General features: G+C 40.5%; 1 protein-coding gene across 1 annotated transcript in view; it reads left to right on the forward strand.

Annotated features, from left to right (window-relative positions):
* LOC308312078 (oligophrenin-1-like) overlaps positions 1–18,229 on the forward strand; it is a gene marked incomplete at its 5' end in the record, with an annotated part of 35,836 nt that extends 17,607 nt beyond the window's left edge. Inside the window, 8 exons of the mRNA XM_080794480.1 lie at positions 450–555; positions 979–1,138; positions 2,191–2,338; positions 3,239–3,580; positions 7,343–7,484; positions 10,384–10,434; positions 15,105–15,153; positions 15,254–18,229. Coding sequence (XP_080650606.1) covers positions 450–555; positions 979–1,138; positions 2,191–2,338; positions 3,239–3,580; positions 7,343–7,484; positions 10,384–10,434; positions 15,105–15,153; positions 15,254–15,274 — 1,019 coding nt within the window. The remainder of the gene's footprint in view (positions 1–449; positions 556–978; positions 1,139–2,190; positions 2,339–3,238; positions 3,581–7,342; positions 7,485–10,383; positions 10,435–15,104; positions 15,154–15,253) is intronic.
* Between the last annotated feature and the right edge of the window lie 6,043 nt (positions 18,230–24,272).

Raw genomic sequence — 24,272 nt, forward strand, 5'->3', positions numbered from 1 at the left:
ATTCCTTGTCCCAGATGGCATTTCTGGTCAAAACGAGGTTTCTTTTTTCCACGGCCCAGATCCTCACCATCAGGCTTTCTCTGCTCTCATCGCAGCACCACACACACTAGTGAATTATATCAAAGTTATTAATAAATCCTGGCGGGTAGAGGGTTAACCCATTTTGACCTGAGATCAGATTCTAAAAATGTCTTCACTACATCCTGACAGTTTTCTCAATAAAGCTATGTTTCTATGTCAGTCGTTCTTTGATTTTTCAAAAATAGCAGACCTACAAGCTCGTAGCGCGCCACTCGGTGGCGCGCTACGTGCTTGTAGATCTGCTATTTTTCAATAGCTAAAGCCTAACATAATGCTAAATGGGTTAATGCAGAGAAGGTTTCTAAAGCATGAGAATAATGAAAAACTTGCTTATGTTGAATAATCTTGTGTTTTGTTTGTATCTAAAGAGTCAGATAATCTGGACTATCGACTAAGTGAGATTCACTCATTAACCTACAAGCTACCGGAGAAGAACCAGGAGATGCTAGACATGCTGATTAAGCACTTGGTCAGGTAGGAGATGAGAGTCTTTTTGATTTCATTCATCTGAGGTGGCTCTGAACCCTAGACTGATCCACGATATATACTGTAGACCTATTTGATTGTTTTAATGTTTATGGTCATGTAAAATATTTTTCCTCTTCTATCTCTTTGTTTTCCTTGAATTTTTTTTTTTACAAATCAATACTTTTTATTGTTAATCATCTTTTTCCGTCTCCGGAAAGATATAATACATCTTCTTAAATCAGACATGTGTCCGAAAGCAAGAAATATTGCCTGCAAGCCAGCCGTTCACAGATTAATTTGGTTTCATGAATGCGTTTCAAGCTCTCTATTCATATTTATTTTGTGGTTTATGAATTCATTCATGAAGTCATTTTGTTTTATTGGCATTTGCGTGTCACATTTCATACAGCTTGATATATTCCTCAACAGCGTTTGCAGCCACAGCCAAGAGAACTTCATGACTCCGTCCAACATGGGAGTGATCTTTGGACCAACCCTGATGAGAGCAAAGGAGGAAACCGTGGCAGCCATGTTGGATATTAAGTTTCAGAATATAGTCGTTGAGATTCTGATTGAGGACAGCAGAAAGGTACATGTGACAAAGGCCTCGCCATTCAGTACTATTCAATATCCAAATACTTTAAAATACACAATAGAGGCGTCTTGTAATGTCATTCCTGTCGAATGTCTTTGTTTTCATGTTCTGCGTGTGGACCCCCAGGAAGATTAACCGTTGCTTTGCACCAGCTAATGGAGGGATCCTAATAAAACTCCCTCAATTTACGTCCTAGAACTATTCTTAGCAGTATAATTTTAACACCATAGATTTCACTGTGTAGTTTACGAGTTGTAGACGTTGTTAAAAGTTCCCTGCTGCGGTTGACACAGGGCAGAGTGAACGCAAACACGGGGCAAATTAAATATGCAAGAATGATACAACTCCCACCCACCCAATCACGTAGTCTACCGAAGTAGAGATGTGAATGCGACCTGAGTGAACTTAAAGGACCACTTCACCACTTTTCAACCTATCTTCATATAATAGGGCCTCACTAATATTCTTGAAAAAATGGCGCTATTGTTTTCTACCCGGTCTGTGTCTCATAGGAGGGCTGTGGGCAGTTCAGATCGATGGGGAATACAAGCTAATACAAACTGCAGGCTTTCTAGCCCTGAAAAGTTGCAATGCGAAAATGGAAGCCATCGTTTTCACGATAATGAAAATCTTAACATTTTTGTAAAAAAAAAAATCTGCCTAATGATGATGTCACTGGAAGACGGTTTCTAAACTGCCCACAGCCCTCCTATGAGACACAGACTGAGTAGAGAAAAATTGTGCCATTTTATCATGATTATTAGTGAGGACCTATTATATGAAGATAGGTTGAAAAGTCCTTTAAAACAAGGGCATTTTTCGGACTTAACTCTGGTTACGCATTGGATGCAAATCATTCCAGTTGATAATCGCAAAACATTCCTAGTCGTACACCAACTCATACCGTCGGTAACCAAATTACTTTGAATCTACACTTATACTCCCCAGACGTTTCATTGGTTTAACTGAGCTCAGATTTCCATGTGAGGATGTTTATGTTTATTTTTATATATATTTAATAATTATGTCATTGGTGTGATTTAAAGATCTTCAGTGGAAGGCCAGAGGACAGCGCCGCCCCGCCCATTCCTCCTCCCAGGATCACGCCGAGGAAGCGACAGCCAATCACCATCTCCAAGAGGCCGCCCCGCGTCTACCAACCTCTTAATTATGACCAGCTGCAGAACACAGAGAGTAATTATTAATAGGCCTCTTTGTGGCATCATCATCATCATCATCATCATCCTCATTAGCAATCTTTCTATTACGAACTGAGGGAAAAAAATGGTTTATGCCTTGGGACCTGAGGTTCGATTCTACAAATGCCTTCTAACCGTTTTTCAGGAAAAAACCCATGACAGACGTATAGAAACCCATTTCTATGTCTGTCAATCTCAAACATTTTCACGTCAAGGACCCAAAGATTATTATGTAATTGGCCACCGACCCCCATCTGGAAATATGTTGTTTCAGGGACAAAAAGCAAAGAAGCAAAGATTTGAGTTAATATATATTCAAATATTTGCGCAACATTTTCACTATTTAAAAAGAAAAAAAAGCAGATCTACAAGCTATGAGCTTGTCGATTTTTCAATAGCTAACAGTATAACATAACGCTTCTAAAAACACCAAAAGGGGTTCCCGTCTTGAATGGGTTAGACTAATACACCTTAAATTCATATATTTCTAAATGGTTTTCACTGGAGACTTGTGTCAAATCAAATGAAATAACATGCTTTGCATCCCAAACAATAGACTAATACAGTAGTAGATGCTGTCTAACCTAACCACCCCCTAATGCGCCAAAAAATACTGTACATGTCGTAGTCGATCAGCCATTTGTTTCTTTTGAACCCTCTCGTCAAAAGTTAAACGAGGAACACCTGCAACATGTCCTCCCTGTATTGTGTGGTATTTCATTTATTGCTCTCAAGTTATCGCTCGGGAGTTGCCAAATAAACCCAGCCTCTGTATCAAACTGCCTGCCTGGAATTCACCCTAATCTTTTAAATCGTCAGACTTATACAGTCTCTCCCCAACATTAGAAATGCATTGTTTTAAACTCCTCATGGTTTGCCTGGTCGTCTCCCACAGACGGGCAAAACGACAGCTCTCCATACAGCCACAGACCACAGGTGGTGCCGGACGGGGACGGGACCCCCACCAGCCCCGTGCCGCTCCAGCGGACTAAACCCGCGCTTCCGAGAGACCCTCCTCCTCCGAGGCACGCTCTGCTGCCCCGGGCAGCGGCTCGTCACTCCGACTCTGACATTGGCAAGCTGTTCTCTAAGATGGACGACGCGAGTCAGAGGCTGGATACCGTTTCGGCCACAAACGGGGGGTCGTCTGGAGGAGGAGTCACTGTGAGCCGAGCTCTCTCCTTCCCGGGCAGGAGACCACCTCTCCCTGCTGCAGCTGCAGCTGCCATTAGAGAAGGTATTGCATTTCCTCTAAAAATGGTTGGGGAAGAAGAACACCGCACATGAATCCGTCAGCCATTACCTTTTTAGGCCCATTCCAAAAAAAATGCCTTCTAGATCCGTAGTTCTCAAACTTTTAGAGATAAAAAAGATGTTCGAAGTAGCAGATGTACAAGCTTCACAGCGTGACCGTGCTGTGAGTTTGTATATCTGCTATTTTTTAATAGCCAACACTAAAATCTAAAATGTTTTAGTGGGTTAAATGTAGCTCCATTGAAATATTGCTTTATGACCAATACTTTGGCAAGCCGTCTTCCTCATGGCACCGATAACCTGAAGCTGTCTTCAGGAGGTAAACGGTATGATCATAGGTAATTAAAATAATTTTTCATGGAGCTACACGGAGTGTGCTGTATTCTTCTACCAGCAACTCATAAAGATTGTGGTGTGCGTCGTTCACCCACAACATGCTTATTAAATTCCCTCTGCAATTTTAAGATAAAGTAACTACCCACTTACTAGCAATGCTACCGATACAGTACAGTCTTTGCACCCAATATTGTCACTCCTGCCTTGCAAGTCAACATCCACAACGCACACAGAAATATACTATAGAGTGCACTGTAGCTTATTTTTATAAGAATGTAAGAATGCTACATTGAGGAACAGTTTTTCCCAAAAAAAACAACACATTATATCACAAACGTTCCTGACCTGTTGGAGACCTGTGCTCAGAGGAGCACTTATTCTGGTTTATATATTATAAACTATTTTTCTTTTTAAAGGTATACCAGTTGACTAGCAGAGGTGTTGGCTAGTTGTGACTTGTGTTGTGACAGCAGCATAGTACCTCGTTTCATATTTTATTGGTACTAAAAAGCTAAATGTCTGATTCTCGTGGCAGTGGGCTGGTACTTTTTACTACCACTATCAAGGTACGTTCTGGGTGTAGCAGACGGTGGTATAAGGCCCCTACATGCTCCAAATAGAAAATGACGTCAATGAGCAGTGGTGAGGCGGTCACCTCCACACACACACAGTTGTTTTGTTCACTCACCCACCCCACCCCACCGTTACCAGAGCAGTGGTGAGGCGGTCACCTCCACACACACACACACACACACACAGTTGTTTTCTTCACTCACCCACCCCACCGTTACCAGAGCAGTGGTGAGGTGGTCACCTCCACACACACACACACACAGTTGTTTTCTTCACTCACCCACCCCACCCCACCGTTACCAGAGCAGTGGTGAGGTGGTCACCTCCACACACACACACACAGTTGTTTTCTTCACTCACCCCACCCCACCCCACCGTTACCAGAGCTGGAGGCAGTGTCAACCCTCCAAGGAGCATTAAGAACCTTTAGGTGGATATGTGTCAGGAAGAATGTTTTGCTACATAGGGTCCCTACATGCTCCAAATTAAGAACCTTTAGGTGGATATGTGTCAGGAAGAATGTTTTGCTACATAGGGTCCCTACATGCTCCAAATTAAGAACCTTTAGGTGGATATGTGTCAGGAAGAATGTTTTGCTACATGCTCCACATTAAGCCATCCAAGTGAAAACTACAAGCGAGTGTAATTTTCAATATCCACAACAGCGGAACTCGCCGTTGGGTGTCAATTCAACCCAAGATAAGATATGCATCTGTAGTGAGCTATGTACACTTTCATATCTATGCGGATGCTGGAAAAGAATAGACGATTAATCGGACCCGAAATCAAGAAAATCTATTGGAAAGGCAATATTGTCATCCATACAGGACAGGGCTATAGGCCTACCAAAGTGTGCCTGGGTTGTGTCTGTAGCTGCATGTTTGGAGGATTTAGCAGGTGTTGGGAATTGACCTAATCAAGCCTAGGCTGGCGTTGGCGTTGCTATGGTGATCAATTGGCTCAACCTGAGGGGGTTCCAGGTGGTCCTCATCCAAAAGATAAGAGTTAGTAACAAAATGGACCCATATTAACTCTCAAGAGTTAAGATTATTGTTAATCATCTACGTCAGGGGTTCCCAAACTTGTTTGGCTTAGGTACCCCTTGGGGGGAAGAATATATTATTTGTAGGGTTCATTAAAAAAAAGGATCGTAAAAAAAATAAAGAAAAAAAAAACACATTTACACATCCCTAATAGACGGTGCCTAATTTGAAGGGCTTTGGGGTTACTCTACTTAATTTCCCCCTTGTGCTCCCCCTACCACCATGAAGCCTGCTGTGGAATCTGGGTCTCCCACATGGGAAACTATGAGGGGAATCTCCACTCCATCAAGGGAGATATTAAGCCAAATTCCCAACAAGCAGTGTCCACACTATAGTTGCAATAACAATGCAACAAAGTAGGCGTGCACGCGGTTATGAGTGACAGCATGTCGCCGTGTGTCAACATGCGTGTCTGCTAACCGAGGTGAAGAAACGGACTATGGAAGTAACACATTTAGTTTTTCTCTCTTTGCTTCTGGGGGGGTCCCTGGAACGAACTGTTTTCATATGTAGGCCTGTGGCCAAATCTAACTATAATTCACTCAATGTCTGAATGAATGTCTGAAACACTGCCGTAGCTCCTCACTGGCTGCACCAATCGCTCCGACTTTTCACACAGGCATTGGCCATAATATTACGGAGGTCTTAACGAAGCCTTTCTTTTTTTTTCAATTTAACAAATTATTGATTAATAGTCATTTTCTCTGGAAAAACCGTCGGAGCTACAGTTGCAACACTTGGAGGGGAGGTTAATAATAATTATTAAAATTAATGTAATAAATTATTACATCAGTCGACCTCATGGTGGCGCTGTAACAGCCCCACTTTGCATTTCTTGACATTGTAATTGGCTAGCTAAATCAGTGTCTGTGCCATCCTGCCAACCAAGCATCGAGCCAACCACACTTGGCAATTTCCCCATAGGGGGCGCCGTAAATGCGGAAAATTTCTAACCTTTTTGTTTATTGAAAAAACATGCTTTTGGGGGGATAAATCCCCTCCTAATTACTTACACATGATCACAGGCGTGACTTGACATTGTAATTGGCTAGCTAAATCAGTGGGAGGGGCATTACATTTCCCAAGGCGTCTGAACATGGAGCCAAGCACCTTTCCTGTACTACTTGCGGGTCCATGTGTTTGGTTATACATACCTACAGTCATGAGTCCGAGACCCTAACCCAGAACCCTAAGCAGCACAGGGACGGAACGGTGATATTTGTGTCATGGGTGATTTCAAACCCGCAGCAGGTGTTACTTTCAACTTGCGGCGCATGTCGGGAGCGACTGTGTGACTGTACAGGACGGGCAAATATGGTGCATTAACCATTCAACACTCAAAACAACTGGCCAGTGCAATAAACAATACAAAAAAGCATTAGAACAAGTGCCCAAGACAAGATGTCTGCATACGTAGTATACATGTCTTGGTCAATCGCTATAGCTTTTATCACTAGAAAAGGTTTAGATTGGTTTATTTTTTACAGTATCCACAATAAGACATTGCAGTATTTATTTTTGCAAAGAAGGGGTGCAGGAAGAGAAGTGTTAGGGGGTGAGGTGGAGCCTGAACAGGTGAGTCTTCAGACTTCAAAAAGAAAAAGTGGGAGTGATTTGAGAGTGTGTTTGCAGTTCTGCAATGGGAAATATATTCTAGAAGTGTGGCATGTACAATCAATCTGTTCATAAAAGCCTGGGTACCGAGGCTAAAGTAGCTGTGACGTCAGGCAACGTAGATTTGACAGTCTTCTACAAAGCAAGGCTTCCTATTCACCGATGCTCTTGTCTTACAGGAGACGGCGAGGGTCCAAACAAAACGAGGACTAACGCCATCTGCAGACCCCCAGTCAGACCCCCTGAACCCCCGGCTCGATATACTACACCACCGCAAAAGAGTCTAAGCACAGCCAACAGTGAAAGCAACGCAGCATCCTAGTAAGTAGACTTGATGCCAATATTAATTTAGTCATCAGGTCTTTGAATTCATCCAATACACAAGGCCCATAGGGGATTTCAGCACGCCTATGTTAATGCTATACAGTTATAAAAGTGCTTGTGTCACACAGAATTGATCCCAGCTATTGCGATGCAATTTGATGGATTTTTTTGGATTATATAAAACATAGTTTTATGATTCGAATTCAACACAAAATAAAAGCTAAACAAGGTCACGACACGTCACAGCGCATTGTGAGCTTCCACATCGGCTATTAATGCAACGCTTGCGTGACATTATAATACACGATAGATACCCCGAAACGTTTATTTTTCTTTTTACTCTGCGATAATAAAATATAATAAAATATAATATAATATAATATAATATAATAATAAAATATTGGCACTTTGGCTACCAGTGTGCGTGTGTGTGGCCACCTTCTCGCCTCTTGAAGACCCACCATTTAGTTTCTTTCTCCCGTGGACAGGCACCGCTACGATAACTTTGGTGTGTGTGTGTGTGTGTGTGTAGTATTCTCGTGCATCGTTGAATTTGGCAGGTGTTGCGGGCGGAACAGAAAACTATAAAAGAACCCACAAAAACGGTCACACACTGGTTTTTTCCAGTTCAAACGGCTTTCATTTCACCCACAAAGTGCCTAGAGACATTCCGAGCTTGCGCTCTTCATCGGACTGAGGTGAAAATGAGAGACAGATACCCTCTTTTACCCTCTTTGGGTCATTTTATCGTCTTCTCAGGCTTTTGTGAACACCCTGGACAGTTTCTAAGTTGCTTGACTCAGTTTAAGATATGCCGGTCCACGGGGGAATAAACTGACTCAATGAATTTAACGTGGTTAAAATGTAGTTTGAGGTTGCAATGGGTTTGTATAGGAAGGGGGCGGGGCAGCCACGTTGAATACTGAAATACTAGTACTGTATACTAAATACTGAAACAAGCAACTTAGAAACTGTCCGTCCGGTGTGTTCACAAAAGCCTGAGTAGACGATAAGTCTACTCGGGCTATAAGGATAAGAGATTTCAAGTGAAATATACCTCAGAGAAAAGAGGTTCTGTGAAAACAGATGGATGTTAACGATCATGTGACATTGTGAATAAACAAAACCTTGAGGTCCGGATGCGAGAAATGGTAAAGTGTGTGTGTGTGTGTGTGTGTGTGTGTGTGTGTGTGTGTGTGTGTGTGTGTGTGTGTGTGTGTGTGTGTGACTGTGTGTGTGTGTGACTGTGTGTGTGTGTGTGTGTGTGTGTGTGTGTGTGTGTGTGTGACTGTGTGTGTGTGGCCATTTATGAATGAATGTGATGTGGAACCCTTTACAAGAAACCGTTCAAATCTAAGTTAAAAAACAATACTCAACAAACAATGCCAGTAGCCAATACTCCCATCAGGCTGGCAAGACATTATAAAGTGTGAAGCAATAAGGAGGTGCCCCTCTTATTCTGCTATGTGAGAACAACAGTATAGCATGGACACAGAATAACATGGGAACCAGAGTAAACAGAAGAACCGCTTCAGTTCTTATTCTGCTATGTGAGAACAACAGTATAGCATGGACACAGAATAACATGGGAACCAGAGTAAACAGAAGAACCGCTTCAGTTCTTATTCTGCTATGTGAGAACAACAGTATAGCATGGACACAGAATAACATGGGAACCAGAGTAAACAGAAGAACCGCTTCAGTTCTTATTCTGCTATGTGAGAACAACAGTATAGCATGGACACAGAATAACATGGGAACCAGAGTAAACAGAAGAACCGCTTCAGTTCTTATTCTGCTATGTGAGAACAACAGTATAGCATGGACACAGAATAACATGGGAACCAGAGTAAACAGAAGAACCGCTTCAGTTCTTATTCTGCTATGTGAGAACAACAGTATAGCATGGACACAGAATAACATGGGAACCAGAGTAAACAGAAGAACCGCTTCAGTTCTTTTTGCTTTTTAGTCCATGAGCCAGAGCTCCAAAATTGGTGGGCAAACTATACTATACCCTGTATTAAATTGTTTATAGGATCAATACAAGTAAATTAATACATGATAACCCTTCCACAGTAGTAGCTTTTTCATATTTTCGATTATTTTGCATATTTTCCTACATAATGCCTCATTTGCATATTTAAAAATGTAAAATTTGTAATACAATAAATCGTTGTCTTCTCAATTGGGGAAGTTTCATGGTGATAAACAATCTAATATAGGTATGGTTTTGCCTATACTCAATTCATAATTAACGTTTCAATTTTGGAGATCTGGCTCATGGACTAAGAACCAAAAAGAACTGAACCGGTTCCAACCGGTGGAAAAGGGGCCAAAGTGCTGGAACGGGTCTTTTGCCACCTGGATCTCAAACTATCTGTCGATGGACACGATGCAGAAAGTGTGTGTTATCTCTTGCCATTTAATGAAATGAGCGTGTGTCGTCGACAACCACAGCAGAGCAGAGGTTCTACTGTATGTCATGGCCGTTCACAGCAGAGCATAGGTTCTACTGTATGTCATGGCCGTTCTTGTGTACTGTATGTGCAGGAAAAACGCCATACCGCCACAGTGTTTATAGTTTGGTTTAGTTTTCTGCCTTTGCTTTAAAGGACGACTTCACTTTCAACCTGTCTTCATATAATTGGTCCTCACTCCTCACTTAATGTTCATGATAAAATAGCAACATTTCCAGTGACCTCATCAATGGGTAATCCAAGCTAATAGAAACTGACAGGCTTTCTATTCCTGAAAAAGTTACAATTTTATAACGGAAGCCATTGTTCTGGTGATAATACAAGTCTAATTATATCTCATTTAAAAACGATGGAAATTACAGCAACATTACCCTATATCCACATTGCAGTGATCATTGATTTTTATTTCTCTATAGCGTTGCTTCCAAAACCAAGTTCTTTGAGAATGCCTCCAAGCAAGTCGGCAGGTATGTGAGAATCTGTTCCTTCCAGTATATCAGTTTGGCATTCTTTCTTTGTTTCCTTAGTTAAGTTATGGTAATTGTACAGTACAGGCACACTTTGACAGGACATTATTGACGTACTGTATATAGTGTCCAGGTGTGTATACAGTCCAGGTGTTTTACACTAATTAAAAATACTTTGACTGGCACACTTTGTTGCATATATGCGTTTTCCACTCACTATAAATATCTCCGTTATAACTGCATTATTGTATTGTAGATGTGTTTTACACGATTGTAGTGTCCAGTGGGAAAAGTATTACTATAGTTTTACATTTGTGTCTCATCTCAGAGTCTGTACAGTTGCCATGAAACAAATGATAACGTACAGTACTATACTACTATTCCTGAATAAAGTGCCTGGTGCTGGGGGACTGGTGCAATGTACAGGGCCTGACCTGGTGAGAGCAGGAGTGGACCTGGTGAGACGTAAGGAGGGGCCCGGACAGGAGTCAACCCACAGAGCCTATAGTCCTTCCTCCACGCGGCCAGAATGGTACCTCCCAGTCCCGGCAGAGTAGTTCAGGAGGAACGGATTGTGGGGCCCTGGTTTTTCCCTAATGGGACTGACCGAGGGTAGCTACTGGGACGCAAGTCGGGACTTGATCACCCCGGTTGGGTCACCTGAGTGAGGGGTATATGATGTTGGGTGATGACCTTGGGGGTACATCACTGAGGATACGTCCCAGGTGCATCCATGCGGTGTATTTTTGTCGTACTGTGCATATTTATATATGAATGTAAGTCAGTTTTTATTTGTATAGCACATTTCAGCAGCACGGCAATTCAATGTGCTTTACACAAAACGACAAGCAAAGGACACAATTATACAATAAAAAGAAAAACTAAAAACTAAAAGAAAGGGTTGATTTTATCACACGAGAGATTTGATTTGTAGTTTTCTTTTCTTTGTTTCTTTTGAACATGGAAGCTTGGAACAATGAACAGTCTCCACAGTAGAATTATAAAAATAAGGCTGATGATGGAATTGAACCCAGGCGGTTGTGAAAGGCTCGTTCTGGAATGAGGGATATTTGCAATTGGCTGTCAGACCTCCATCCCGTGTTCCAATTGGCTGTCAGACCTCCATCCCGTGCCAGGGAAGAAATTGGATCAATGCGTTTTCTTTTTATTTCATTTTGTCTTTTTGTCAGGTTTATATGATTAACCCCATGCATACCGTATGAAGTAAAAAATGGTGTTGCTTTGGATCAAAGCTTGGGTTCCAAATGTATTTATTTTATTTATTGCACAGACACTGAAACGTAAATAAAGTTGGATCCATTTAGAATGTTTTCTATTGTCTACAAGTGTGAAAATGGCATATTAATAATGTCCGGAAAACGTATACTTTAGGTCTGCAAGTGAGGGGAGGTGAAAACTAGATAATTGGCTATGCATATTTGCATAACGTTCTCTTAAGCATTCAGATAACAGTACCAACAAACTAGAAATATGAGTAGCAAAAGCTATGGTTAGTCCACATTAAGCTACAGTAGGTATTTGGGCCAACACCCTTGATAAAAGACCAAATATACAGTACACGCTGTCCATGTACGTTATTAGAATATGCATCTTAAGATACTGGAGGCTAATTTAGACTTCCTCGGAACTATACTGTGTTGCTTGAACGACAGAAAACGTGTCGGTGTGACTTGGAGACACAATGTTTGTCGAGCGACATAATGGTTGAGTGATGATTTGAATCAGCCTCGGCAGGGGAGCGGAGAGCTGCAGCTCATGTTCATAATGTCATTATTATTGATAACTTAAACCCATTCAGGCCTGACCTCAAAATTAAAAAAAAAAAAAATCTTCTAAATCCTCCAGTTTTCTGAAATAAATATTTTCACGATTTTTCGAAAAATAGCAGACCCACAAGCTCGTAGGGCGCCACTCGGTGGCGCGCTACGAGCTTGTAGGTCTGCTATTTTTCAATAGCTAAATTATAACGTAATGTTTTTACCTGCTCAAAATGGATTCAATTCTGCATGAATGGTGATATTAACCCATTTCGACCGAGACCGATTCTACAAAATGTCTTCTCTCAAAATCGTGACGGTTTTCTGAAAAAAACCCTATATGTTTCCGTCAGTGGTTCTCAAACTATTTCATGTCAAGGACCCCCAGAATGATTTGTAATTGGCCGCTGACCCCCTCCCCCCCCCATCTGAAAATATGTAGTGCCAGGGACCCTCCAGAAGCAAAGATTTGAGTTAAAAAAAAAAAAAATATATATATTAAAATATTTGCGCCACATTTTCACGATATTTTTCAAAAATAGCAGACCTACAATAACAGATCTACAAGCTCAGAGCTTGTAGATCTGCTGTTTTTAAATAGCTAAAAGCATAACATAATGCTTTAAAACACCAAAAGGGGTTCCCGGCCCAAAATGGGTTAAATACTGCATGATCGTCATGGTTACAAGTCCATTTAGCTCCGTTCCCTCGAGAGGAACTGATCCAACGTTAAGTGATTCAATCACATCCACTCCCAAGATCGTTTTCAGTTTGTTGGGTCACACGATTCCAGAGCAGGGGAAAGCATTGCAGGCAGTCTCTACAGCTGTAGAAAAACCACATCCGACCTCAATTCTGTTTTCTTGGCGGGATAGTTACGGTAGTAGGCACACCCAGACAGCTTGGTGGCGTACACAGTACATAGGCAAGGGATCGTATAAAAAGGGATTTAACTATGGCACGCAAATAAAGTTAGATTTATTGATGTGGTCAAGTTTTTGTCAAATAATCAGTCAGAATCAGGGCCGGTGTATCGTAGTCAAAGCAAGATGATACTCATGGGGAGACAGGGTGGCAATATTTCTCTATAGTCTACAGTATCTTCTTTCAATTGACCCTCATGCCACGTCTACACTTAACCCATTCTGAACGGGAACCCATTTTGGTGTTGGCATCATGTCGTGCTTTAGCTATTGAAAAATAGCAGATCTACAAGCTCATAGCGGAGCTTGTAGGTCTGCTATTTTTGAAAAATCGAAGAACGACGGACATTTTTAGAATCTGATCTCAGGTCAGAATGGGTTCATCAGACCAGTGTGTGTGTGAACAGTGTGGAAACCTCGTATGAATCTGATCTCGGGTCAGAATGGGTTAACACACCACAAAAGTTCTAAAACGTGCTATACTGAGGCGCCGTTTGAAGTGTCGCTCAAACCACACTACTGTACATAGATGAAATGGGTAGGAGTAAAATGGCACATGGGAACTATACCGAGAATGAGTTTTCCTTCCTTTTACAGAACAGAGCAGGAATTGTGCAGGGGAGAGAGAAGGGAAATAGTGAAACCAAAACATGATTGACACTTGCGTCAGAGACACTGGAATGCTGAAAAGAGTCGAGACCAGCTGAACTTGATTTGTAGTTCATCGTCCCAGTGATATAATCCCACACTAGCGACAAGTATCATTTTGTGGCTTAATGTCGCTGGGGTTCCATTGGAAATGTCTTATTAGCATTGCATTGAAAACATGAAGAATTCAAGTATCATTTTGTGGCTTAATGTCGCTGGGGTTCCATTGGAAATGTCTTATTAGCATTGCATTGAAAACATGAAGAATTCAAGTATCATTTTGTGGCTTAATGTCGCTGGGGTTCCATTGGAAATGTCTTATTCGCATTGCATTGAAAACATGAAGAATTCCCGCCGCATGCTTACTGTGGTGGTGGGGCTATATGGCACCAGAATTGCCTTCAAGGCAATTCAGTTGCCATATCGGTACATCTATCAATTGATCAATATTTTTGTCCTAGGCCCCAGCTGGGTGTGATTTGTAGAACTTTGCAATGCATTGGGTAATTTCTCAACGTTGCACTTAAATGACCAGGGAACAGTAAATATTTAGAGTAGACCCATTGTATAATACTACATACAATGTTTTTGTTTAGCGTCACCGTGATAGACTCTGGATTGATATCCTTTGCCAGTTCCACAGAGCAAATTATCCTCATTTCAACCTTCAACAACTGGACCTCACTCCCAACTCGCGCCAATCCTGCAACCGCTCGTGATTCCGACGGTGCGTTAGTTCCGATACCGTTGGCTTCACGTGCGGCGAGGTTTAGGGACGGGGTTTAGGACCCCTCCTCCTTCGCTACTTAATTTGTTTCCCCATTTTGAAATGTTCAAATCTTTTAACAGTCTTAACTGTTTTTGATTAACCATCACCATTTTGACCAGTTAATATCTGTTAATGAAGCTGTTTTGTTTTGTAAAGTGACTTTGGGTATCTTGAGATTCTTGACAACTGAAGTGAAGTGCTACATAAAATGTCATGTATTTGTTTATTATTACTATTATTAACCCATTCTGAACGGGAGCCCATTTTGGTGTTGGCGTCATGTTATGCTTTAGCTGTTGAAAAATAGCAGATCTACAAGCTCATAGCGCGCCACCAAGTGGCGCGCTACGAGCTTGTAGGTCTGCTATTTTTGAAAAATCGAAGAACGACTGACATTTTTAGAATCTGATCTCAGGTCAGAATGGGGTTAATCAGACCAGTGTGTGTCCAGTGGAAACCTCGTATGAATCTGATCTCAGGTCAGAATGGGTTAAGGCCTGCAGCCACTATAGTATACGCACCCTTTTTAAATTGTTTTCTTTTTGCTTTCAGTTCATCAGCCTGCACTTCACCATCTGCAACGTCGAATGTAAAAAAAGAGGTAATTTACAGTTATATTTACACTTTTTTTAATGTAGCCCTTTGTCCATTTAAAGACATGATCCCACTGTACTACCATGTATTTTTGTGTTTTATCTCAGAATGCAAGTTTCGGAGACTGAAGCCAGCATGGCAGCACAGCGGCCAGTGTGTTCATCTGTAGAGACCAGTTGTTGGGACCAAACGTACAGTGCTACTGTAACATGGACTCAATAATGAACTCACTGCATCGTGCATTTGGTACTGTTTGTTGAGCAGCTTTTGGGGGGGTGGGGAAAAGGGTTTAGAATGTGTTTTTATTACACAAAATTCAACTGGAACACAAGCGGGAAGTATTTTAGTTTTTATGATAACAGTAGGCAGTTGCTTTACTAGTTTAGCATGCAAGCTATAGCTAGTGAGTTATTGATCACCGTATCAAAGTTTAGATTGTTACAGCATTAGACGTAATATTATGTTAGAAAACACTTTGGCCACTAGATTGTACTGTACGCCCAACGTCACCAAAATAATTTGCAGGGACAACTTGCCGTGACTCCGCTGTAAGAAACTTGCTGTTGTACCTGAAAACTAAAAATGTTAACATTTTATGACCATTACTGTTACTACGATAGGAAAAGCATTACATAGGAAACACTCATTTTAAATGCAACCAATTGTCCTATAATAATATTGGAGCTACATACATTTTGTAACGCACCAAACCGCTTGAAAATGGGTTGAGAATCATCGATTCGATTCAAAAATATTTTAATTGTGGAGAGACCTCCTGCTCCAATAGATATACATACTGTACATACTGTATGTGGGGTGGTCAACTTTGATGATGGAGAGACCACTATTTCCCCACAACCACAGAGGGCAGATTTTCTTTTTTTACTTTTTCGTAATTAATGTGCTACTTCGTCATTCTATGTCACACAAATAGCAACAAATAGCTACAAAAAAGAAGCTCAAAACACTGCTATTTTTTTTTATTGGAATCCTGAGTAATGTTTCGCTATTCTTTTTTTTTAATTGGAATCCTGAAAAGTAACATTTTACATTTAATTTCAAATGCATTTAGTTATTCTCATGTTAACTTTATGAACTCAAATACATAGGACATAAAAGACTGACGTCGTCAAAGCGGGTCATGTTTGCACGTTTGGAATTGTAACATTTTGTTTTTTGCAGACATTTGAATTGCCTATGTAGGCAGTGTATGCACTTTGTGTATGTGAATGCTGTTAACTGAGATACTTGTGATGTCATGTGTTGAATGGATGACCAAACCTCAAGCAATGGCCAATCACATACCATTGTGCAACCTAAATTCATGGTATAATTAGCTATGAATTAGGCGTAGTTTGAGCTTATATCTTTTGACATCAGTATGTTTTGCATGGAAAAAACATTCCCCTTCCCAAAGCACTTGTTCCATTATAGGAACTTATTAAATTATTTAAATCACAACATTTAATATGTGGAAATATTTCAAATCTATAGGTTTTTGGGAACTAGTGGTTCCCAAATGGTGTGCGGTAGCTCACTGGGTGTGCCTATGCCTGTTTGTGATCTATTTCATCCCCCTACGTTTGTGCAGAACCAAACACAGTGAATCAATTTTAAAAGGAGGGCTTAAGTTGTGACTCACTTTTTTCTGTTCTGTACAACATTTTGACAACTCCTTCGGGTTAAACACCTGAAGATCCATTACTTGCTAATTGAAACATTGCTTCGAAACCATCTAGTCGAAAAACACTTTTTAACCTTTTGTAATATAGATATTAAAGTATGTTGATTTCACGTTATCTCCTCCGTTCCTTTTTTTGAGTGCTCAGATATTTTCTCCTTTTTAAAGTACCCCAGTACTTTAACTTAACAAATTTGACCGAGCAACTTTCACTTGCAGTTGAGCTTAATATAACCTGGAGCATATATACTTTGACTGACTCTATTCACTGGTTATAAGCCTTCCTTTTTCATCATGAACACAGATGTGCCTTGAGATCTTTGGTACCAAACGTTTGAAAACCACTGGTTTACACTAAATGATTGTAGTGGACAGTACAGCATTCCTAAAGTGCAATTTCTGCGAGTGCCTTTTGTGCTCTTGTATCCATTGTTTACTGCAACATTGTGAGTAACTTTAAAAATGTACCTGTTAAATCAACAGCGTATTAACACGAGTCTCTTCGCAGTCTTGTTCTACGGTGGTGTCACTGGGACCTATTGGAAAACCATGCAATGCAATGCAAAACAATCTTAATTCTGAACACTGGTCCAAACTATATTGAACTTTGGAATTCTCCAGATATGCCAGATACCATATTTCCCCCCAAAATAGTAGCCCAGGCGTTTATTACACAAAGTCGACTTGGAATCCCGAGCGTTTTTAAAGCTATTTGCTGCAGACTTTTCTTTATTTCTGCACCAGGCCATTATTTGTCACAGTCAGCCCAGGACTTCACTGACTGAATACTGTGAATAGGGAATCACATGAGCATTCACAGACGAGAGATTTTATGTCTTTTTATCCACGGGTATGTATGCATATAATATGTCTGTTAAAGCCAGTATGACTTAATCTAGCATAATTGCTACAGGAATTGATTTTGGTTGTTTAGTATTCTTTAGGTATTATGTTAAATACCTATACTATACGATTATTTTATTTCATGTATTAAGTTCCCTGCTCCACATGCACACCATATTTTATATGTTCAACGGCACTTGAACATAATCGGTGTGTGGTTGGTGATATTATACATGCGGTGATTCTGTTAGAGAAAGATATTTTCAAATTTTCTACACATTGTTTGTTATTTTCGTTTTTGTATTCTCACTTCGTAAGTTCAGCATCTCTCTATATCTTAATTGAAACTATACAGCAGGTGCTGTAGTTTCAATGTTGATGTAGGAATTTCATTGCACGTCTACAGAATTGTCATGAATACGTGAAACATTTGAACAACACCCCTGTACTTTATTATATTTTATAATTGTTTGTGATAACCAGACATAACATGGTCGTTTCTTGTTTATGTTGTTATCGAATGTAATGTAATTTCAATAAAAAGTGCATTCCGTCAGTATATCAACATCCTCATGTTTGTTAAAAGGTAGCCTAGTGACTATTGAGAGTCACTTTACACCCAGCACTAGCATCAAAGTTATGACCAGTGTCTATGAATCGCAACTATCCGTTCTTTTCATTCACAATTGGGTATCACCATCCTGGTTAATTTAAAGGCTGACCTCCCAGACTCTGCCACTGCAATGTCATTATTTCACATTAAAATGAATGCAGGTCTTTGTGGAGAACAGACATATTGGAGTTGTTGTCTCTGCCAGGCAGGCAGACGGGCCATAGGCCATAGGCCAGGGGGTGGGCAACTGGCGGCCGGTTTTAATTACTTCATGACTATTATTAAATGACTAGTACTCTTAAAATGTCTTTTTGTGTCTAATGTAGTTATGTTGACAGTTCATACAGTTAACATAAAACTATAACTAAATGCATTTGAAATTCAATTAAAAAGGTAACTTTTCAGGATTCCAATTCAAAAATAGCAAAAGATTATTCAGGTTTTCAATCCAAATATAGCAAAAGCTTGCTGAATTGACGCGTTTTGAGCTTGTAGATCGGCTATTGTTTTGCTACGACAGTAAACTACAAATATATTTATACTGGGGCAAAGTGTGGAAATATATTGGCCCTCTCCATCGTCAGTTTCCCACCCCTGCCATAGACTATTATGTCTGTGTGTCTGTCTGTGGCGTGAAACTGTCCACAGAATGCACACACTCCCAGGGGGCGAAGGAAGGGAACCTCTGCCCCGCGTCCTTCACACCAGCATATCATAACGCTGCCAGGAGGCCCATATTTGCTAACAATATTTATTATATTACTCCTGCGGATATTGTCCAAACCTCACGCAAATCAGTAGATTATCTCTATCATGTCATGTCTTTTTTTTAAATCATCCATATTTTTCAGGAGATGGTAGAGATTGTATAGCTTTCAAGCTTCTGGACCAAATGCCAGATTGATAAACTGCTCGATGTGAATGTTGTAGCAGCTGTGCAGCCTGTGTGGGCGGAATATTTTCCATTGAGAGACATTTTTGAGTAAACAATCCTTAGGCTTAGATCATTGACATTTTAAATGTCAGTTATCTTGTCATATACAGAACAGGAGTATATTTCAAGCAATGCAAAACAGTTTGCTTCCTGCATTGCTAAGCGCTTCAAAAGGATTAACCATCAAACAAAGAGATCATTTGAGTCAATCGACAAGACTGCAGGCGGCCATTTTCAATTTTGTCAATAACTCACTTCCTGTTTCAGATTCCTTTGGGCACAGGTTCAGGTTCATTTATTTGTTTGTCCCCGAAGGGCGACTTGGCAAAGCATAACAGGCAGACACATGAATCACATAAAACAAAAAGAACATGGTACACATAGAAAATAAAAACGGCTGGCAGTTCAAGGTTTCAGTGTAGCAATGGAAATTCGTAACAGCGACAAAGTTACCTCCTCCTATCGTTGTTTAAGGCCTGGATAGACACGGGCACGAAGGAGAATTTATACCCGTTACTTTTGGCCCCTGGAACCTTTAGGCGAAGGCCGGAAGGAAGCAGCCTGTACAAATGGACTTGGCTTTCTTAAGCACCTGGTTTTGACAGACATGATCCAGGCTACTGAAATTTACTCCGGCTATCTTTGAGGCCGTTCTCACAATCCTACCAAAGTGTTTTTTTGTCCTTTATGTTCAGGTTTCCGTACCAGCAAATGATGGAGAAGGAGAGATAACTGACTCAATTCTTAGTCTCAAGTCTTACGTCAGTCTTAAAAAATGTCATGCCTTCATCCACTGTGTAACGACTTGGCCATTGTTAGCTTAATCCCCTGTTCATAATATGCATTAACAACATAATTGCCTTGATGCAAGTCACATTAACAGGTGTCAACGAGCGTCCGCTGGTTCAGCTGTGCTGAACTGACTGGAGTTGGATAATAAAAATGAATGACATAAAAAATAATGTTTACTGTGATTGTGATAAAGACAGAATGCTTTCTCACTTTTCCTCTTGAGCCACACTTTCATACTCAGTATTCCCACCTGTCGGTATTCAGTCATTATACAACAGTTTGCTGTTTAACTATGCCGGCTAAGTTAGCAATCAGTTGACCTTGACTTCTACCGTTTTATAATTGTCTATGAGTAGCTGTCTGTCTCTCTATGAGTAGCTGTCTGCCTTCCTGCCTGTCCAATTGTCCATGAGTAGCTGTCTGTCTGTCTATGAGTAGCTGTCTGCCTTCCTGCCTGTCCAATTGTCCATGAGTAGCTGTCTGTCTGTCTATGAGTAGCTGTCTGCCTTCCTGCCTGTCCAATTGTCCATGAGTAGCTGTCTGCCTGCCTGTCCAATTCTCCATGAGTAGCTGTCTGTCTGCCTGTCTATGAGTAGCTGTCTGACTGCCTGCCTGTCTATGAGTAGCTGTCTGCCTGCCTGCCAGCCAGCAAGTTGGTTAACAGAAAATAAATTGTTATGGCTGAGTAAAATAAAATACAATAAACACAATTTGCCTGAAAATAGATTACCCAGCTATGGATACCTTTTTCATGAAAAAAAATGAGTAGTGATATGGCTGACTGAGTAAAATAAAACAATCTACCTGAAAATAGATAGCTATAAGTGAAGAGCAATTTCCGCAATTTCCGCAATTACCATTTCCGCAATTTCCATTTCCGCAATTTCCTCAATTTCCATTTCCGCAATTTCCATTTCCACCATTTCCGCAATTACCATTTCCGCAATTTCCATTTCCGCATTTCCGCAATTTCCATTTCCACCATTTCCGCAATTTCCGCAATTACAATTTCCGCAATTTCCGCAATTTCCGCAATTTCCATTTCCATTTCCAACTATTAATGGCAGCTGGGTTTCATCATTCAAATAAAATAGAATTCTGTCCGTTTAGCTATAAAATTATGTCAGGGAATAGGGATACACAGTATATGTCTTTCATTTGCATTGCATCCCCCCCCCCCCAAGCTTTTATTTTCGTTCGAGTAATAGTACAACTCTAATAGTATTACTTATAATAATGTAATTAAAGATAACTTCATTCAGATTTATTTATTTTTATTTCATTTTCCAGATTTTTTTTTCTTCTTTTTTTTAGATTTTCATTGGTGGGCCAGTCATAATGGTCCCGCGGGCCTGATGTGGCCCGCGGGCCTGAGGTTGAGTATCACTGACGTACCCCTTCAAAGTATAATGATTTCTGCATCCATTTGATGCATGACAGACTATCCCACACACTCTCCTCCCATTCCTTTCTCTCTACTCATTGCAAATAAAGCAGACAATATGCCCCAAGAAAAATCTTGGAAGAAAATGAAACGTTTCCAACGCTGGCTCTAATCCTTTAAATAAGAAGCATGTAAGACAATATGAAAATCATGAAGGGAGAAGAAGAAGACAGTGGTTGCAGTGGTGCTTCTTAAAGCAGATGTTGTGAGGTCAGAGTTTTGTCTAGTGTGCACTTTGTAGTGACTACTGTGCAGACGACATGCCCTAATCTCGGGTACAGTCGAGAATGAAGGGAACTACTACTACTGGCAGTAGAAAAGGAGTGCAGGAAGGAAGGAGTGCCTCAAGAAAGAAGAAAAGAAAAGTAATGACAGAGAACAAAATGACAGAGAATGACAGAGAATGACAGAGAACAAAAACAAAACCATCGCATCAGAAATGTGGACCTCTATGGGGACCTACCGCGGGTCACGGACAAAGTCAGAGAGAGAAGGATGAGGCTGGCAGGGCACTGCGTCAGGTACCCAGAACTTGAGGCAAGTAAATTGACTCTATATGGGAGCCAACCACAGGGCAAAGCCAGGAGGGGAAAGAAGCGTACCACCTAGACATACTGCTTGCTCAAGAACATTTGTATTGTGTTAATCAAGACATCACAGTTTACATCTGTTTCTCTGCACCCCCTCTCAGAACCTTGTAGGTGGACTGCTGCAGTTGATTGACACCTGGCTCCACAATGACATTGCGTCCATGACCTCTGTATAAGTGTAAGGAAGCAGTCTAGATACTAATTATGCGGGGGCCAACACTGATATTTTGACAAATTGGTACCACCTTGGTATACCGTAAAATGTATTTATTTTATGTCTCTAGTTTATATTTTGGTATGATATACATCTACCAATTCAGTAGCTTAATGCCAGTTATCGCCAGTTATATTATATACCATTAACCTAGAGGGCAACTTTTTCCAAATTTCATTATGCTTTACGTAGCATTCGACATGTCAAACTAGGGTTTGTTCATGATTCTGAACTCAATCCAAGCATTAGTTTTGCACGAAAAACACAATATTTGGGCTTAAACGAACATCACAAATCAAAGTGATGAGGTCATCACATTTGTACACCTGTCACCTTAGGTGGTACCGAAATCTGGCTCGGCCGCTGGACTATATAATGGACTATAATCACCGTTTATCCAACTGCCTGTGACATGTGAGACGCGGGTTCAAATCCACATCCGCATGCTTGTAGTTTTTACCTGTGATGTCATTATTATTATTATTATTATTATTCAAGTATTTTTTTATTGAAGTTTGCACATAAGACAGGACAGACAACGGATACATGACAAACAATTACAGAACAGATCCAGGACAAAACAACAACACCAGTATACTCGACATTCATGTATGAAATATGAAAGTCTGAAATACGTGATGTCATGCCGTACTTTTTATTTGAGTTTTTTTCTCTCTATTCGGTCCACAGAATGAGAGCAGCTGCTCTGCCGGAAACATCACATCGACCTTAATGACCAAAAAAAAAAAAACACACCTGTGTGAACTGAGTGGTGCAACTCCCCTCTCTCTCTCTCTCTCTCTCTCTCTCTCTCATTAGCAGGCAACAGTACAGCACTCTCTCTCTCTCTCTCTCTCTCTGTTTGGCACAACAGCGCCCCTACTGGTACTAATAGTCATACTCGTGCTCATACATAGGTGAACACATACATAGGTGAACAACACGGACATTTGCTGTTCCTTGGAGTGGTTGCACCACTCAAAAAAAAACACAAATTAAAAAGTACGCCATGACATCACATGTTGTTTGATGTTAGGTCAAGAGTTTAAACATCTGTTTTGAGGAGGACATGTTTCTAGTTTCATAATGTAATTATCCACATTCTGCACATCCTCATTTGACCCGCAGGACATACTTTGATGTACTTTGTTTCTTGAGTTTGATACAAAGGCTAAAAACTATTATTAACCCATTCAGGCCTGACGTCGAAAAATCAAACGTTTTCTAAATCATGACAATTTTCTGAAAGATTTGAGGCTCATTTTAACAATTTTTCTAAAATAGCAGACCTACAAGTTCATAGCGCGCCACTCGGTGGCGCGCTATGAGCTTGTAGGTCTGCTATTTTTCAATAGCTAAATTACAACATAATGTTTAAAACACCAAAAGGGGTTTCCCGTCAAAAAATCCAACAGTTCTAAATAATGGTCGTTTTCAGACACATGTTTAATCCACTGCTTTAATGGCCTTCAAAAGGTGATGCATGACAGCTTTACACCCAATAAGTGAAAAACACTTAGATCACAAAAAAGGTACTAAATCCATACAAGAAAGGACTTCCAAAGTCAAGTGTTTAGACACCTATAAATGAACATTCACCTAATTGATATACATACAGTAGCTACTGCGTCACACACAAAAGAACCAGCCTAATATGTTCAGCTGCATACCAGCTATTCCATGTTGTCTGTATACAGTTTACACCAGGGGTGACTTGAGAGCTATACTTTCAAAATGACCAGCTCAACAAAGATCTATACTGACCGAAATAATTATTATCCCTTTTGCTGGAAATATAGTTACATAAGATAAGACACACTTGGAACAGGAAATAGAGAGGAGAAATGGAATTGGTATAGTTTTCTTGTATAAACTACAAATTCTTTGTAACGCTTCTGACGTTTGTGTGTGCAACACTTGTGTTGTTTGAGCTGACAGGCCCTTTTTATATCAATCAATGAATTACGGACGGTATATTTTAGGGGCATGTCATGTGGTCTACCTGCACAGCCTTT

The sequence above is a fragment of the Protomyctophum bolini genome (assembly GCF_963924005.1).
Source record: "Protomyctophum bolini genome assembly, contig: SCAFFOLD_218, whole genome shotgun sequence".
Classification (NCBI taxonomy): Eukaryota; Metazoa; Chordata; class Actinopteri; order Myctophiformes; family Myctophidae; genus Protomyctophum; species Protomyctophum bolini.